This window comes from Dreissena polymorpha, chromosome 3, assembly GCF_020536995.1.
Source record: "Dreissena polymorpha isolate Duluth1 chromosome 3, UMN_Dpol_1.0, whole genome shotgun sequence".
NCBI lineage: Eukaryota > Metazoa > Mollusca > Bivalvia > Myida > Dreissenidae > Dreissena > Dreissena polymorpha.
The window spans coordinates 68,999,841-69,020,097 of NC_068357.1; the positions used below are offsets into that span (position 1 = coordinate 68,999,841).

Here is a 20,257-nt window from a genome sequence, read left to right on the forward strand (position 1 = left end):
CGAATGATTCGGTTATTGTAGGAAAATATGTACGAAATATATTCGCCACAATCGGCTCGGGGCGCTAATTTGTCCTTGCTGCGTTTTATGAAATTCGTCTTTATGTATACTTTTTCTTGCCATTTTTGTGTTATTGTAACTTATTTTTATCATTATATTACCATTTAACACATACACAAATCGTATAATCTCGCTTTAATACGTGAGCGATAATATGGTTACTTCGTTTTAAAGCGAGATATAACATCGATAGTACGAATTGTTTTTATGTATAAGACGCATGCATTTTACAACACGATTCGTATTTATAACGTCAGGTGGTCGATGCCGTAAACGGTTTAGATACATTATATTGAACGTAAATGCAACATCAAGTTTTCGCATTAGGCACAATGTTGTTCCTTTTCACTTACAACCCCACAGGTAAAATATTAAGGTATTCGCGCTGAATGTCCATAAGTCGCCATCTTTATTTATACAGATAAACAATCTGATATTGCGGCTTGTAATTTCAAATTCGTGAGTTCTTTAAAATTTCCTCAACTGCGAAAAATTAACATAAGATCTATTTTGAGTTTTAACTTTCAATGACACGTGAAAAACGAAAAACGAGACCGACATTTTACATTTGTTTCCATGTTAATACATGTAAAACATATCCTGGCTATAAGTCATTCCCCATGACCTGCCAATCATATCACGGGTCAACATCTTGCATGGAAATCCCGCGGCAGGTGTGTCTGTGACGTATGGGAACCAGGCGCCGTACCATCAAAGGAACCAACCCCGTCATTTAGCCTTGTTATGACCCCACGTGTGTTTGCATGTTTGCCTGATTGTTTGCAGAACTCTACGGGCAGCCATTACCATTGGAATCGAAACCGGAATGCTGAAATAATTGGCACACAACTGTGGTTTGTTAATAGCTTTAGAAAAGCAAAAAAAAAATGAGAGTGCCTTTAGAAGAATTTACGTTACTAGTTAATATCACAAGAATGCCTGATATTGGTTTCTAATCTGACGCCATATTACATGTTCCAGTTTTAATTTGAGCCATGGTGGTTGCGTGGACGCACCATATCGGAGTCTGTACCCGATGCACATGGTTCTGAAAAATATCGGAAATTATCTGTAATGAGCTCTGAATTTTATTCGCTAATTATCTCCGTAATGGTTGTCTAACAAGCGTCCGTCTTCGCTAACCAATAACTCACGACGGCGTGGCTTATCAGACCCATGATTATCCAATAGGAGAAGCCAGATTGCGTTATCGGAACAGATTAGGCACGACGCGAGTAATTTTAGAGCGCGAAAATGACATTCTTATCGTAAAAATTTTCAGATAATTATAATTGCCTCATGATTACGCGTAAAGACTATTCATGATTAGCTGTCATCTCAACTTCTGCGTGAACTTTCTACCACAATTGATTGTAAAAATGATAACCGTCAAAATAACACAGAAATTCATCCGGTGTTTCACTTTTAATGTTATAAACCTTTTGTAACCTTTAAACTTTTGACTTTCCTCTTTTAATAATTCACATGAAATTGAGCGACGTTTTCACTTTCGACCTAACCTAGTGTTTTATGACGGTCATGCCCAAGATGTATATCTGTTACAGCCAACAGTCGCATGTCCGTCTTGAATCTATCAGTGTTTGAACGTTTTTACCAGTTTTATGTCTGTGTTGCCGGGGTCTTTGTAAGATGCATTTGATAGCTTTCACCCCAGTTAACCAAAAGCCTGATTCATCGGCAATCATATGATCTTAGAAAAGTCTGTGTTTGCTTGACCCTGGCGGACTCATAATTATAAGTATTGAAACTTGCTTGTCAAAATTTTCATCTGTTTCAGTAATTGATGCGATTGAGATAAGTGGCACTTTTCACGTAGCATATTATTGCATTTTTATTCCCGAGTTCCAATGGAAAGCATATTACTGAATTTTCAGTCTTCATTTTTAATGGTAACATATTACTGCAGTTGTATAATTACGTTCAAATGAAGGATTTTCGGCATTTTTAATAAGACGCCGTAATTTGAGATCGTACCAAAACATAAACTGGGTTGGATCTGTTTATGATAACTTACGCTTCTGTATTCAAGACTTGAATACAATATACATTTTTTTCTGCGTAAAACTAAAAGAAATATTATGTAAACAGACGTATGTATATGACATAACCACGGCTTGTTATGCCTCTGATGACACATAATGCCTGTTACAAATACAAGCAAATAAGTTTAACGTTACAATTAAGCCTCGTTCTCTGAAAACTGGACTTGCATGTTCGTAAACTGTCGCCCCAGACAAAACACTTTCCGACCTCACCTTATTTCTCTTTAGAAGATACCTCTTTGAAACAAACAAATCCATTAAAGCGGGAAAAGTCATCCATGATTAGTCTGTGCGGACTGCACAGTCCAATGTGGGATGACACTTTACGCACCTATTCATATAATGGACATGAAATAATAATTAACGGTAATCAAGATATTTCATCGTCAATAACATGAACGGTAATTATACAATTTAATGATTACCACATCGATATTACCGGTAGTTTACCTATTTCAATGCGTTTTATTTTGTACTTTGTTCGTTATAATACTTCCATTCAAACGATATTTCAAGTCAAGCGTCTGTGCAACACTATTAGTTTCAAATATAATACAGTCACAGTCATGCAAATGTTTTTCACTTGCTTATCATTCTCGTCGCATTACACTTTATCTAAAATGCCAATAGTAAAACGATGGTGTAATTTTACGGTCATTCGTTTTTATGCATAATAAATTCGTATTCGAATCGTAACCAAACGCTTGAAGACAGATCGATAACAATCGCATACAGATGATTTGTTGGATCTTATTAAAGTCATGTTACAACAGTCGCCTGATTAAATCCGTAACGATGACCGCATTGATGTACCACACCACGATCAAGATAATTGAAAATGACCACTGGCTACCAAAGGTTTGATCAGGTGTCCCTCTGGCAACGATCTTACACTGCCACTCTGCGTTCATGCATGTATCGCGCAAAATTGTATATAATATACCAAACTTTCCACTCTAGCGATAAATAAACCTCGGTATGTACATTGAATGGAATAAGCTTGTTACAGGATGATATGGAATAAGCTTGTAACATGAAGATACATACCTTTTTTACACAGGCCACCGTAACCGTTTCTGAAGAAATTTTTCTGGCAGCGCATGATACAGCCTCATTTAACCCATTTATACCTAGTGGACTCTCCCATTCTTCTGAATTGGATCAATTTATTTCCAAAATTAGGGATGTCAAGTATATTTATTTCTATATTTAGAATATAACTTACTGAAATTCCTTTAAGCAAACAGCGCAGACCCAGATGAGACGCCGCATCATGCGGCGTCTCATCTGGGTCTACGCTGTTTGCAATGTCCTTTTTTCAGGACGCTAGGCATGAATGGGTTTAGCCAAGACAAACACTCATTACGCACGAGATCGCTAGGCCTGTAGGTCAGTTCAACCAGGCAGGTGAAGTAATGAAATAAGCTTATTATTTCTTACGTAATTCTATCTAAATTGTATAACCATATACTAAATAATGCACGGTTACTCACTGACAATACACTTTCGCTGATGCTTTGATTTGGCATACATGCCTTCGCTTGATAATAGCATTTAACCATGTATTTCTTCATTTATTAATGGTTGTATGTTAATGGGGGCAGATCGCGTGTGTGCTGCGTCTCTAAAAAGTACCATTTGCTTCCGGAATTAATTTCAGTACGTTTTCGAGTGTACCTTTTGATAATTAAAGAAACCAATGATAATCGATAATTGACAAAAACGAACGAAATTAGATACTTACAGTTATCACACCTTTAGATATTTCACATAAAATAATTGGTTAATAAGTGAGACATGCTACGCTGTGAAAGGAATGTGAATGATACATGAACTATAAAACCAAGTCTTAATGAATGTTGCTTTAAAGGGATCTTTTCACGCTTTGGTAAATTGACAAAATTGAAAAAAGTTGTTTCAGATTCGTAAGTTTTCGTTTTAGTTATGATATTTGTGAGGAAACAGTAATACTGAACATTAACCATGCTCTAATATAGCCATTATATGCATCTTTTGACGATTTTAAAACCTAAAAATTATAAAGCGTTGCAACGCGAAACGATTGAATAATTTGGAGAGTTCTGTTTTTGTCGTTAAATTTTGTGAAACTACGAAGATTGCTTATATAAGGTATAAAATACGTCAAGAATGTGTACTCGGCGGAATAGCTCAGTAGGCTAAAGCGTTTTTACTTCAGGACTCTGGCAGGACTCCAGGGGTCACTGGTTCGAAATCTGCTCCGGGCAATGTTCTTTTCCTTTTTTTATTTTTTTTCGTGATTTTCTACTGGAGCTTTTATGATCCAATGTTTACATTTATCAATATAAAGCATTTAATGAATAAGTTAAAAAAATGCCAAAATCTGTGAAAAGGCCCCTTTAAGATAAGCCATAACATCATTTGGTATCAACTTGGTTTCCATTTTACCCAAACTTAAACAACTGCTCAACTCTTTGTTTTTAAATAGTTAATTCTTATCTTGATACCTCCATCAATGGCTACAAACAAATACATCGCATATTATTACTTATCATAGACAGTTGAGGAGTATAAACAATATTGTATCCCGAGTAGAGTGATGTGAACCGAGTTTGAAGGCCTCGAGGTAGGATGGAAATATTAACTGTAGTCCGAAATATGCTTATGATATTCATGTTATAACGAACAGACATTGTGACTTAAACAACAAAAGTGCAGAAAGGATTGAAAAATCAAAGGCTCATTTAGATTGAGCATCGTTTAGATACTTTCATGAACGCCCCAGATTATAACCTCATGTGGATTTTTCGGAAAATCATGGTTGCTATTATTTGACCCACGTGCTCAGCATATTTACAATTAGAATGTGAATAGAGTACATTCCTTTCGTACGTGATGGTGTAGTAAAATGCTGCAGGGGTGGGTACATGAACAATTTAACATGTGAATTTAATGCGAGTTATAAAAATATATATTTATATAGCTCTGTGTTGCTTTGTACCTGCTTGGCTCTTGTATAAAGAGCTTGTCATTTTGGTCTTTGAAATTTACTGAATCCGTATTGAAAACATCAAATTGGCGAGCAATGCGTACAAGGAAACTTTCCCCTGGAAATGTAACTTGATCGGATGAGACACACATTAAGTTGTTTCCGCCTTAACATTACTTAGTTTCGAAATCGTTTCTAGGGACTAAACAAAATCCTGCAAATGTTTTTCTATCGCATAAATACTTACAAGATGATTCCTATAGTATTATCTTTCGTGTTTGATCAAGCGGACTGCTGGTGTAATATTCCCGGAAATACCATCAGCGTGTTTCCCATCGATATAACATGAAATATATGATGTTGCCCAGCGTTTCACGCAACTTCACCTACGCTCGACCTGTTCTACGTAAAGTTTATCTTAATTGGCATCTGGTGCCTATGACGTTATATAATATAGATTACCGAACTGAAGCTGGTGCTGGCATTTTTGTTTGAACATATAACAGTTATCTTACGCAGTTGTTCTTTCAGATACATGTATCTCGATCATCATTTTTCTCAAACGCTTTATTACTCCTTCTTTACTCTTTGCTCTTCACAACGTGTGTTACATCTCACGACAGTAACCGAAAGATTTTCCAAAGAAATGTAACTTTAAAAGATCCGCAATGTGCTATGAATTTAGGGTACTTACGTATTTGTACGCTATCCCGGCCCAACTCGATGGTGCAATCTGAGATTTTGCATTTTAGATCTCACGTTAGACTCCTCCAGCAACTGGGCGCTATATGGCCACATTGATTCATTACTTTTTATTCTTTAATAAACTAATACTAAATTCCTAATATTGGACTATAAATACTGTTATATATTGATTTTACTAACAATGTTTCATAAAATTTGTTTAGGCTCAAAAACTTAGTAAGGTTTATATCTGAAGCGAATATACGTTTGAGAATGAATTACATGCAAATATGTGCCTACATTTAATTGATCGTATCGCTGAATGAATGTGTATTTTGTGTATGACATGGAAACGACTCTCTACTAAACGTAAAAGCAGCATAACGGAAAAGTAAAAAATCCGGGTTTTATACAAAAGCAGGTAAGTATTAGATTAAGACAAGGCGGGTTCTTTCTCGATGCTTGAAATACATTCCTTACTCACTCTTCATAAGAGCTATTACTACCGCAATTGCCGGAATTAAGGATAAGGAACAAGTATGATTCATATTCACAACAGAACTGCTAAATATAGCATACGTTAAAACGTATACATGTGTCTTTATTCGTCGCACCTGACCTATGACAAGATTTACAAATCATTTTTAGCGCTTTGTTGACGTGTAAAATCACACGTGGCAATCCAAACGTTAAATTTATCTTAATAAGCGATCAGAAAGATACATTAATATTCACTAAAGACACATATTTATACGGCCATCAGCTACAATAAAGTTCATCAAATTATCAAAAGCCGAATCGAGAAGGACTCAAAGGGAATGCATTTGATTTATAGCCGAAGAAATGTTTTATCAAAGCTATCAAGCGGTGATATTTGGAGAAGTTTCGTATCTAATTTGAAATTATTCCGATGACACGTGCTGATAGTCGACCACGCGCGTGCGCGGACATGCGCATTAAACTCACTTCTAGATGTACACGGTAAAGTGAACATTTACACATTTAAACCATTTGAACAATAACTTTCTAGGCATTTCTTTTAAGAAGAGTTGACAAAATGACGTTATGCCCGTAAATGTTTCTACAAATGTATAAGTTTTGATTATAACAATCCAAATGAAGGTATGGCAACGTGTAATTTACAGCCGTATTATTCTCATTAAGGGTGTACATGTAATGCAATGGTCATGTTTGATGTTTCTGGAATATCGATACGCTTATTTTCGTGCTCATTTTCCCATGGAAGTTGTGGTTTTGGGGTTTAGAACGCAATCATGGTCAGCAAGATCTTTGCCGCCAAGACTAAACAAAATTAGTCTGGCATGATGACTTCCCGAGTGTTGAGCAAGTTCCATAAATTAATGTAACGGGCACCGATTTCAAAGTGCCTCACTTGGCGACACGATGAATGCTGTCAAGTGTCAAAGAAATTCCAGTGCATGCCTCATGTTGTGATGCCTGGGTCTGCTATTTCAGTTCCTTAGCTGGATGCCATCTTGACCGTTGAAATGTCCGGTGCACTACTCGACCTGCGATGACCAGCGCCTTGTCACATCCTGGTAATCATGCGGAACAGCGCGCATTCGCTAATGCATGATAAATGGGCGTGCTTTACTGCAATCGAGTGAAATAATTGCAATTTCATATTCAAGACGATGTTAGACGGGCAAGATGGTTACATCATTGGCCAGATGCACGAATTCCCCGTGCCGGTGAGGCTCCCCGACCTAAATCCCTGTAGCGATGGCAGTTGAAGTCTTCGTCTGTTAGTGTAATTAATGATTGCGCGGTATTTATATTAAAATTATTGCCGGCTTTGAAATGAAAGAACTCTTGTCCGTTTAATGGCTTAAAGATGCTTATGGGCACGCTATGGCCTTTAGTACCAGTATGATAGCTGGCTTTTCAGAGGTTAATACATTGTATCTGATTGATACGACGTTATGATATGTTATGCATAAACCAAGTCCGATGTACATGCGAACGAAGTCAGTGGTATGCACCGGTTACATTTGAAAACAATATTGTTATAACACATGTTCGAATATCAATTCAAGATCAATAATACTAATTAATAAGAATTGCTGTCGTTGAGTTTATTTTTTACATGATAACGCCCCCTTGGTGCAAAACAGTACTATGTGCCTTCTAACGATCATTAATAATACCAATAACTCCAATATAGTTGTATCTAGCCCAATATCATTGTTACGTCTGATTGCGCTCTGATGGACACGAGCCATACAAATTTGATCTTGTTTTTAGGGTCCCCGTGACTTTTCGACACCTACCATCCAGGCAGCAAACCACAAGCAACAAGCCAATACAAAAGTTTGTCTCTGATTACATTTTCATTGAACAATTTAAGCACGCTGAACTATAAATATAAGCGTCATATTGTGGAGTTAGTTTACTAAAGTAATTCTATATTAAAATTACTGCAATATTGGCTTGCAGTTTACTACTTTGGTAAAGTAATCAAAACGATGTCAGAGGATCAGTATAGATTGTATATGGGTGTAAACAAACAACAGAATCTTTTAAGATCTACAAGACTAGACACATTTTTGAAGGCACGTCTTAAAAGCGGAATACAAAATATTAAAAAAAAAACATATAAAACAACCCATCCGCAACGCTTAAAACAATGAAGTTGTTGCAAAAAATTACCATTCAAATGAGAATTTTGGAAGTGTTAAAAAATTAATTAAAAAAACAACAACAACACTGGCAACAATTTTACAGACGTTTAAGCCTTTTTAAGCGACTAAAGAAAAATCTTTAACATATATATGTTTTTTAATTAATTTAATTTAATTTAATTATTAACGTTTTCGTATCGAACCGTATGTGCATTTTCGGCAAATGGATCATTTTAAGCATTGCTTTTACACTTTTTAACTTGTTCACATTATCAATAACCTGTTTTCCCGTTCATGCAACCGAATACCTACCCGCCCGTGGACGATAAACTCTAGAAGCACTTTTGAAGGGCCTAATATTAATTAAGTCAAAATAGCAACGCGTTACCCCTCGGTGATGGATTGCGACGTAACTGGCCCAGTAACTGACGTAACGTTACGTAACCGACCCAGTAACCTGCATGTGCGGTGATTTTTATATTTTAATATGTATTCAACCAAAAAGGGTTCAAAGCTTTGGATATTTAACACATATAATGATTACATACAAAAGACAGTATCATTTTATGATAGAATTACATCAGTCCATATATTATTTGATAGAGCTATGCAAATAAGTTGTGTAAGAATCAATGCCAACATAGCAAATATTTCTTACCGATGTAAAATAAAACTAATAAGCATGTAGTTGCACATGTTCGAGGGGGTAGGGCCTAGGGGAATATTTATATATTCCGCGAAACATGTCTACGATATTTAGTTAGTTAGTTTTACGGAACAAACATGTTGCAAGTTAAGTTGCAAACGTGCATTTTGTATTGACAGAAAAATGCTCATCAATACTCGCTTCAACGGCATTATCGGACACCGAACTACGATATTAATCCATTTATGCCTTGTGGACTTTCCCATCCTGCTACATTGGATCACTTTATTTCCAAAATTAGGGATGTCTAGTATATTTATTTCTATATTTAGAATATTTCTTACAAAAATTCCTATAAGCAAACAGCGCAGACCCAGATCTGGGTTTACGCTTTTTGCCAAGGCCTTTTTTCTAGACGCTAGGCATAAATGGGTTAAGTCTCACGCGCGGGGCATATTTAACATTATTATCATTTTACATAAATTAATTCATAACAATTCCAAATATTTTGAGTTAAAACTTCAAAAATTAGAAGTAATGAAATTCAAGTTCAATTTGAAGTTTTCAAAGCATAATGGCATGGATGTGTGTGTATCTATTTATATAATACTTAACTATTGCATTATTTATGTAACATAAATACTTGAAACCAACGAACATGTTTCGCAAAATATTTCCTAAAATTAAGATAACACATACACAATCAGTGTTCTTTATAGCCATAGGCAGCATTTCAACGCTAGACGTGGTATGGTAGCATAGATTTAACGATAAACAAAATGCTGGTTTTTATATAAAAAAAATTGTGGCGCAATTCATTCCATTTTAATTTCCTGCAACGAGATCTATTCATATGACACCCGAACACTAACAAGGTTCATGGACATTAGTTGAATATATTAACACACAAAACAAAACAAAAAATAGCATTTTGTATCTTGTTAAATCTATGTTACCAGACCACATATAGCTTTGCAATTTTTGCTATTGCTATAAGGAACATTGATTTAATATGTGTTAACTTTATTTTTCGAAATAGTGTACAAAATGTTCGTTGATTCTGAGTGTTTATGGGCTTTAAATGCTATTGTGATAGGCCAGCTGGTAATTTTCACATGTAAATCACATTAACCGATTTATGTCTGGTGGACACTCCCATCCTTCTAAATTGAATCAATTTATTTCCAAAATTAGTGATGTCTAGTATATTTATTTCTATATTTTGAATATTTCTTACAGAAATTTCTTTAAGCAAACAGCGCAGACCCTGATGAGACGCCGCATCATGCGGCGTCTAATCTGGGTCTACGCTGTTTGCCAATGCCTGTTTTTCTAGACGCTAGGCATAAATGAGTTAAAGCGACTGCTGTGTGGAACAGTAATTTCGAAATCGACTGTTCATTGGAGGAAACTTCAGATTAACAATCCAATAGCTATTTGCAATATTTTAGACGTGCTTTAAGGAAGGACTTGAATAACATACGCATATACATATATTATATCCTGCATTATTCAACTCTCTGTTTCATGAGCTTGTTTTCAAACTTTTTCTTATATTGTGAACAAACTTCGATAGTACTTTCTAAACTCTTTCAGTGCTGGAACCGAATTTTGAAGGCCTTTGCAAACAGTTTGGATCCAGTTGCGACGCCACAGAACGTGGCGTCTCATCAGGATACAAACTGTTTGCTATTCTGATAGTATTCTTTGAAAAAAAAGAGAAAAAAATGCTAAATTAAGAAATTCAGCAGACGACATTTTAGCAGACGACAAATTTCCCATTATGTAAATGGTTAAGGCAATTATTTTCGCTTTCAAACCCCAAGCAGCGAATTAAAAGGTTGTCCGATAGCGGCGGATGCATGGCAAGATTTCTGAACACTAGTTTTCCTATAAATTTTTAATTTCGGTGACTAATATCTATTTATGCTGACACGAAAAAATAAATATTAATACGTCTTAGTCTTACTATTTGTTATATGCGTTGTCTTCATAGATTCGTATGTTTTCTTCTATATGTTCTAAAAAATAACAGTATTAAACTAAGTGCCAAATTTTCACATAAACTCAGTATGGTCGATCTTTTTACAAACACATTTTTTTTTACTAATAGTCTTGATTGTTAATTATTTATCTAAACATAACCAAATTAATTATTTCATTTTCTTATCGACATTTCACTTATCACACCAAATTGCCAAAAGTACACATTTATACACTTTGTATTATGCAATATGAACACCAGCAAATACAGTCGTCGTAGTGTTTATATGTGTCTTGTTCTGAGAAAACTGGGCATAATTCATATGCGTAAAGTGTCGTCCCAGATTAGCCTGTGCATTCCGCACAGGCTAATCAGGGACGACACTTTCCGCTTTTAAGGTATTTTTAGTTTCAAGGAAGTCTCTCCTTACCGAAAATCAAGTTAAGGCGGAAAGTGTCGTCCCTGATTAGCCTGTGCGGACTGCACAGGCTAATCTGGGACGACACTTTACGCACATGAATAAAGCCCAGTTTTCTCAGAACAAGACACATATAATTAAAAATAGTTATAGAATGTGTTAACAGTTATAGTGGCGTATATCTTCCCTTCTGACATTCGGTATCGTGATGGCAGTCTATTCGTCAACATTAAATACCTAACATTGACCTCCTTACGCAATTAAAAACCAATTAGGCAATAATGCGCATGTCATCGCTAATTAAGCGTCCATTACGTTCATTACACAAGATGGGCGTATTTTGCATTGAGATTACGTGAACGCTAGTGATGGGCATCACATGGGAACACGAGTTAGCTTGCCTCTCGTCGACAAGGTTAACACAAAAGTGGGTTATTAAGAAGATCATAAATTAACCAAAAAAATGTGACAGTTTCGCATACATTGACGCAGGAAAAGGCAAAAACCATGGTAAAATAAGATGTTATAATTATTAGCTGTATTTTTAAAATATAATCTTTAAAAATAAAGACTGAATTGCGCAAATTAGTCCATATTTTGAATACAATTCATTTATCAGAATGCGATTGATATTTACTTTTGTTGACGTATTCTAGCGCGTTCTTAACCGCACGAGCACAGTACATGTTATATTATTTGGATTATCATATTTCAAAAGGGCAAATTTGCCTCAAATGTCGAAAATGATTCGATAAGCTTTTGTTTAAGAGCATTTCTAATTATAATTATTCAATATGAATTTACACATAATGAGACTGACACAAAATTGAAACCTTTTTATGAATATCGTAGCTTTTAGCTTTATGTCTTTAATATTAAAACGCTTAAGATCCACGTGTTTCAACACGTCTGTCTGTCCATACTTTATCATGAGCAAGACTATGTGGTGAATGCGCACAGCACTTACAAGAAGAAGGCTTGCTACATGATCATGCTTAATTAACCCATTTATGCCTAGCGTCTTGAAAAAGGGCCTTGGCAAACAGCGTAGACCCAGATGAGACGCCGCATAATGCGGCGTCTCATCAGGGTCTGCGCTGTTTGCTTAAAGGAATTTCTGTAAGACATATTCTAAATATTGAAATAATTTTACTGGACATCCCTAATTTTGGAAATAAATTGATGCAATTTAGAAATGATGGGAGAGTCCACTAGGCATAAATGGATTAAATTGCAGGTGTTTCAGCATTTTTGAGTAAGCTGTTCTTTTCAACCCCATTCCCAGATTTGCCACCACTATTTAGCTAATATCACATCAACTTTCGAAGTTGTAAAATCATCGACACGGATCTGCTAATGAATGTTTTATTATGCAATGTATTAATGCTATTGAAATTATTAGTAGACCCTTTATCGGCCTAGAGTTCACTCGTTTAAGTTATGCAATGTTCTGTAAACGTTTGCGGGTAGTTAATCAATTATATTGGGTAACCATTGTGCAACCGGTTTAACACTCACGGTCATGACCCTGCGTATGGAGACGTAATGTATTGAATTGTTACGTTTATTAAGCACCCTCAAACAATGTGAGACAAAGACGTGACCGCAATCTTTGAGCTTGTAATCCCATTTAGGCAAAATACTGTGGATTGTCTAAATAGAATATTACGCTATGAAATATTAATGTCTTGGGTTATTTTTTTTAGATCCGCATTAAAGTATTTGTCGTACCTTCTCCCGAAGTGTTAAGATTCTTATGTAAATATGCGAGTCATTAAAGTCGTATTTACCAGCATTAGAAACGACATCTGTTTCCATCTGAGTACTGGTCAACACCGCAACGAACTTGACGAGTGTATGCGCAATATATGTACTCTTACCAATTATAAGTATAAAAACGCTTGTTTTTTTCATTCGCTACTATCCACATACTCGTAAAACCACCACTTCTTCTACTAATGCTAATATTACTCCTGCCATGTTTGCTACAACTACTTCTTCCACTACAATTTCTACTTCTACCACTACTACTTATATTGCTACCGCCACTTCTTCTACTATTACTTCTAATCATCATCATCATCATCATCATCATCATCATCATCATCATCATCATCATCATCATCATCATCATCATCATCATCATCATCATCATCAATCATCATCAATCATCATCATCATCATCATCATCATCATCATCATCATCATCATCATCATCATCATCATCATCATCATCATCATCATTATCATCATCATCATCATCATCATCATCATCTATCGGTATCTCGATTAGCTTCGTCTCCTTTTGTTCCGCCTATATTCCATCACATAAAACTTAACACAATCGCTGGTTAAACAAACGAATTCAAAACGCTTGTATACATATTTCGCATATTTTTAATCATCGTATGTGATTTACAAAAAATAACAATTGTACATATAATAAACTTCGTAAAAATCTACTGGATTAACACATATATTAAGATTTTGATTCAACCACTCCTCATTTGCTCACACTTGTAAATGCGATTGTTTCAGATGTTAACATAGTATGCAATTCCACGAAAAAAATCTTGAAAAGGAGAATAAAAGCAGTGCTCCAGCTAGACCTAAATTGAAGGTCGCCCCGCCCTACCCTCCCGAACCTCCGCCCTGCCCTTCCTAGGCCCCCCCTGCCCTTATTTTTTTTTCACATATGATGTTTTATAAATCTCTTATTACACTACATTGCAATATTAATTTATTCCTCATTGTAGACATTATATTTGAATTGTTTAATAAATATGGGAATAATAATATATATTATATTCTAAAAATTATTTATAACATATAAATTAACATGCAAGAGGAAGCATTCCAGAAATGCCCGCGCGCTCGAAAGTGCCCTTTTGACAAAATGCTGCGCGTCCAAAGTGCCCTTTTGAAAAAAAAAGCCCCCCCCCCCCCCCATGCCCTTTTAAAATCCTAGCTGGAGCACTGAAAAGTGAAGACTTTGACAATTTTAGTAATGTGTATGTGTTTATACCAAAGTCTTTGACAGACTGAAATGTTCCCATATACACAAAACGAAAAATTGGTTCCCACTTTTGTGTACATCGTCTAAATAATAATTTCTGAATACATACATGTCAGAACAAGACAATTATATAGCACAGAAATATGAGATTCTAACAAAAAAGCACTTATGAATCACACACATACACAAGTAAAATAATTTATCGCTGACTATGATGCATGCAAAATATGGTATGATGACACGAAAGGAATATGTGAATAATATTTTTCTCAGAAATGAACAGTAAATCCCTGAGAGTTTCTGACTATGACAAACAATACTTTACATTTGATTCTAATGGCCTTTAATGTATTAAAAGTTTTGACGTAATATTTGTAGTATAATATTCACAATGTTTTCTTTTATCCGAATACAATTTTGTTCTTTACTTTCCCTTTGTTTTGCATAAAGGAGATTTAAAAAACGATCATAACATAATTTGTTCTCCAAATACAATATTGTCTTTGATTTTGATATCTTTTACAAAATGGACACCGTTTATCACTCAATTACTTTATGTCTACTTCAAAATGACTGCATCTATATTAGCATAGCTTGTATGCATTTAAATAGCATTTTCTGGAAATAAGAGTGTGTTTGATATTTTTACTGCTTTATACAATGCATGTTTACGATAGAAAATTCAGTCATCAAAACTAAATATTAGTCGCGTTCTGAGAAAACGGGGCTTAATGTATGTGCGTAAAGTGTCATCCCAGATTAGCCTGTGCAGTCCGCACGGGCTAATCAGGGACGACACTTTCCGCTTTAATAGTATTTTTCGTTTAAAGAAAGTCTCTTCTACACGAAAATACGGATAAAGCGGAAAGTGTCGTCCCTGATTAGCCTGTGCGGACAGCACAGGCTAATCTGGGAAGACACTTTACGCACATGCATTAAACCCACTTTTCTCAGAACGCGACTCATATTATCTTCAGAGCACTATTGAAAAAATAAAATAAAACAATAAATAACGGTTTAGCTTTTCATATGTAAGTGTTACCATTAAAAGTAACAGCATTACTAGATAAAGAAGTATGAATGAATACAACACCAGTGCCACGATAAAAATAAAAGCACACATATAATTTATGTGCTCCATTGTTCTTTCAGTAGAAATGATAAATTTTGAAGACATCAAGTGTAAAAGAGGGTTAGGATATCCATTTTTTTAAGTAACAAGGCAAATAGATTTCAAATTACTATCGAAAATCAGTTTTTTTATTAAAGACACTTGAAAATTGACAAAAAATATTGTGAAAGCTTCTTTCTCATATAAATTATATAACGTTAAAATATTGATATTTTCAAGTATAAAAAGCAAAAATAGATAAGAAAATCAAATACAAAATTTAACCATACATATTAAGTCTCCGTTGTCAAGGAGAGTATACAGACCGTTTACGTCGCATATTTGCACCAACACTCGCCCTAAAATATTTCATATAACCTCACGAAACCCTCGTTTCTATTTTTGTCCCTTTCACAAATGTTTGCATATTTACTTGGAAGAGTTGAAAGTATTTGATTTTTGTATTTAAAAAAAGTCAATACACTGTACTTGAACGGTCGAGAGTTGCTCAGAGAAATGCCAGTAATTGCACAAGAAACATGATATCAGTTGAACAAATATTGGAAACACCCAAATGCGTTATTACTTTACTAAATTTGATATCGTTGTATAAGTCAATAATAACAAAACGTAAAGAATATCGTAAACATCAAAGTTAATTTAAGTTTCAGCATAAGAAAATGTTCAAAGCAGTGTATTACTTTTTTTAACGCAACTACGTAAAATGGGATTTTGGGTGAGCATTTATCAAATAAACACGCACAATAATATGAACCTGATATATGGACATAACAATTAAACAATAACACATATATACTACCTGAGATAAGCACATTTAGAATTCCAATAGAGACTAAAGAAAACACACATTTAATCTCCGTTCATTACAACAGATTTATGCGTTTCTTTTTGCTGTCTTCTATCATATTCGGTTATACAACATGTAATGGAGTTTCGCAGTTTCGTTTTTTAGTATGGCCACTTGTGCACGTAATTTCAAATTTTCTTGTTCCAAAAACGCGGCTCGCATCGCGATTTCTTCTTCCTTTTGCCTTCTATTATCTCGAGATCGTTTAGCTGCCTCGTTGTTTTTTCTTCTGCGTTCCCAATAAGAGCCATCCTTCTTTTCATCAGGAACGTGTGTCAACTTTTTCCCCTCCCCGTCACTATTCGGATCGTTGGCGGAACTGATACTAGAGCGGCTCTCGGCGCGCCGCTTCCGCTGTAGGAGATGAGACGTTAATGGGGTGACGGGAAAGGACGGAAAAGGTGACGTGCCGTCATACAGCGAAGATAGGCCGAAACCGGCCGGAAGTCCCGCCATGACGCTGCTAGGGGAGGCCGCAAACAGCGATGCGGATGGCGACGAAAACACAGAAGCCATTGAGTCCATTGCATAGGATTTGAACGGTCTGCCGGCGGAGCTAGGAGTTGACGGCGATGACGGAAGCGAATCATTTTTGTCATTAATCGTGTCTGAGACTGAACACGGCGAATCGCGTATGCTGCTTGTGACGGGTCCCGACACCGGCTTTCTGGACGACCTGGGTGCCGACGAATCGCTGTCGTTGTCGTCGGCGTCGAATTTGTAACTTTTCTTGAGGGGTGTACGAGGCGACGGCGGGGTATCGTACGGGAAAGGACGGCGGACACTGTCACCGGAATTTGTCACCGCCGTTGACTTGGCAGAGAGATCCAGAGCCGCGTCCGCCATTATAGCTGTAACATTGAGTTGACCATGCTAGTGGCAATTATTTACATGTTTAACGCCCGACGATGATGCATTATATGATAAACTTTACTGATGTCCGTAAGTTATATATCTTCAGGGAAAACCGGAAGAAATATATTACTTCCAAATGCGTTTAATTTAGAATAACGATTCTCTGTATAAACCTTTAATAAATCACTTACATTCATTAAAAGCTACAATACATTGCATCTAGACAAGTGTCAACTGTTATGATTATAAATCTAAGTTAGTTTTGACTTGCATTGCTTTAAAATGCCTTTTACTAATGCATTCTGCTAAAAGGTTAAGTACTTACCGAGTGCATAAATTGCAACTCAAACTCAGAATCACACGACAGGTCCGAATAACAGTCCCATAACACAACATACACACGCGGTATAATGAAAATGACCATGAAATTCTAGCCGTACGGTTTTCACTCACTGTACTCTCGTTAACCAAGTTACGTACACTATGACTCTCGACTCGCTGACCGCTGACTATTTCTAACTGTAGTGGTCAGCCAATGACCACAGCTTATATGATTTCTCGCAGCGGTGAACTCTAAGTGACCTATTTGCACAACAGCTGCGTAAAGCTGGCCGGAGATGACGCGAATATCTCGACTCTCGAACAAGGGGGGCATCTTTAATAAAATGTTCAATTATTTTAGTCGCATGAATCTGATGACGACTTCGCGTGACTATCTATTGATATATGATACGCCACTACGGTCATATCGTAACGTTAAGTATAATATTACGTACATTTTCCGATCGTGAATGACCATTGCGTTTATCGACCGATCTGGCTTTTCTTTTACCGATATATCGCGCGCTAAGCATTTAGAACGGCGCGTGCTTCGGTTGAACATAAAAGTTTCTGGGGTCGAAATGACCGGAGGATGTTTTAGTGTATGGCCAGATAGCATCTCGATGTAGAGACGGATAGGGGAAAAAGATGGCCAACACAGATGAACTTGTACAACAGCAAAGATAGCAATAAGACACCTATCATTACGGATTGCCTGTCAGCGATCATCATAATATACGCCAGTCTTGGGTCTTTTGAAATTTCTTGTTGCAAGAAATCATAGACAGTTACGGGTCTGTTGGGAGGGGTGTATATTTAACCTTTTGTCACAAATGTTTTCTTTCTGGAGCCATATTTCGAATAAATCAAGCATTAAAAGCGAAATGATCCCCATTTGCGGGGCATTATTGTAATTATGACTATTATTATATGGTGTTTCTGACTGTGAACATTGACAGTGACATTGTTAATATTAGCAATCTTTAACATAGTAATGGCGAAGAATAATTCATAATAATAGTTTGTCATCATCCTCGTCATTATTATTATCATCAATTTCTCCACCTTTTTCACAATCATCGATGATGTATAGTCTATTCGAAAATCATCATCATACTTAATATTATCATCATTACCATCAATCATCGTCACCAACAACGCCACCACCACCAACACCACCTTAATCATCATCATCAGCAGCAGCAACAGCAGCAGCAACAGAAGTAGCAGCATACTATTCATAAAATCAGCAGAACTTATGTCTTATTATATCAACTGTAACTTAATTGTACTGACCATTTAACCTATATGTGTATAGATACACCTTCAAACTCGTAAGCAAATATTATGTCAGCCAGAAATGCATTGCCATAACGAGATAATCTGTATGGCTGGTAACAGGTCCATGTTGACAGTGTACAGACACCTCATTCCGGCCTCAATACCGATATCCATACTGACCACACTGACCATTGGTCATCGACAATGGTGGGCATTGATATCTAAATCCAGGCACTCCATGTAACATTACGACTGCGATATAAACGGCCATCTTTTGTAAACACAGTGTTTGAACTGCCGGGTCAGTCCTGGTCAGCACGGCGAAATGAGCCCAAGATAAATAAACTAAACAAACAGGAATGAAGTAATCTTGTCGAAGGTGAGCAAATTTGCCGGTGTGTTGCGCAACATTATTTTCGTACACGGCCAGATATAAAATATGGTGCATTTTCCTTCTATCGATCCTTTTCTCTCAACGTACGGGTAAAAAAGATTGCAAACAATATTTTGTCATTTTTGTAGGTCTCATTTGACTGCAGAGGATTTATATGATTTTTATTCGTAGTTATTCATAGTTCTACAGCACGTTTTGTTTAATTTGACAAAGACTTACATACATCCAACAGTATTAGTTTAGCAAACAGTATCAAAATAAATGTATCGTAAGAAAAAACTGTTGTTTTTTTAAGATTTGTTTACTCAATTTGCCAAAGAAACATTGACTTGACACAAAATATCCTTTTGTAGTGGCGATATTGACGGGTAAGTGTCGGGAAATGAACAACTGTTATGTTTAGGCTCGACGGATCACGTCACCGCGTGTGCTAGTGTAACTGTGCACACATAAATTTCATTGAATAATAACATTTTATACGTCTCGCGTTTATGACATGTTCAAAGGTTTAATTTTGATTAAACAAATAACTGTGTAACCTTTAAGTCAAATTTCGGTTGTAATAGAATACATCGTATACGTATTTAAATGCTGTAGAATAACGTTGTATGGGTAAGTAAATTCTCGTTCATTAACCCTTTCAGTGCGGGAACCGAATTTTAAAGGCCTTTGCAAACAGTTTGGATCCAGATGAGACGCCACAGAACGTGGCGTCTCATCAGGATCCAAACTGTTTGCTATTCTGATAGTATTCTTTGAAAAAAATCGAAAAAAATGCTAATTTTAGAAATTCAGCAGACGACATTTTAGCAGACGACAAATTTCCCAGCATGCAAAGGGTTAAAATCAAAGGTCATATTTGTCAAAGACTGGTTACGTATTGTCGACACATTGTAGAAATTTATTCTAGATCTGACAGTCGTAAGATTTATTCTTTTGAAATGAT

The 20,257-nt window shown here is 36.0% G+C and overlaps 2 protein-coding genes across 3 annotated transcripts in view; both read right to left on the reverse strand.

Moving 5' to 3' along the window:
• Nucleotides 1–20,257, reverse strand: part of LOC127874644 (sushi, von Willebrand factor type A, EGF and pentraxin domain-containing protein 1-like) — a 496,927-nt gene that overhangs the window by 83,572 nt on the left and 393,098 nt on the right. The window lies entirely within an intron of this gene.
• Nucleotides 16,491–17,345, reverse strand: LOC127874651 (hepatic leukemia factor-like). Its single transcript, XM_052419126.1, has one exon. The coding sequence runs from the start codon at nt 17,304–17,306 to the stop codon at nt 16,515–16,517; it is 792 nt and encodes a 263-aa protein (XP_052275086.1). The 5' UTR covers nt 17,307–17,345; the 3' UTR covers nt 16,491–16,514.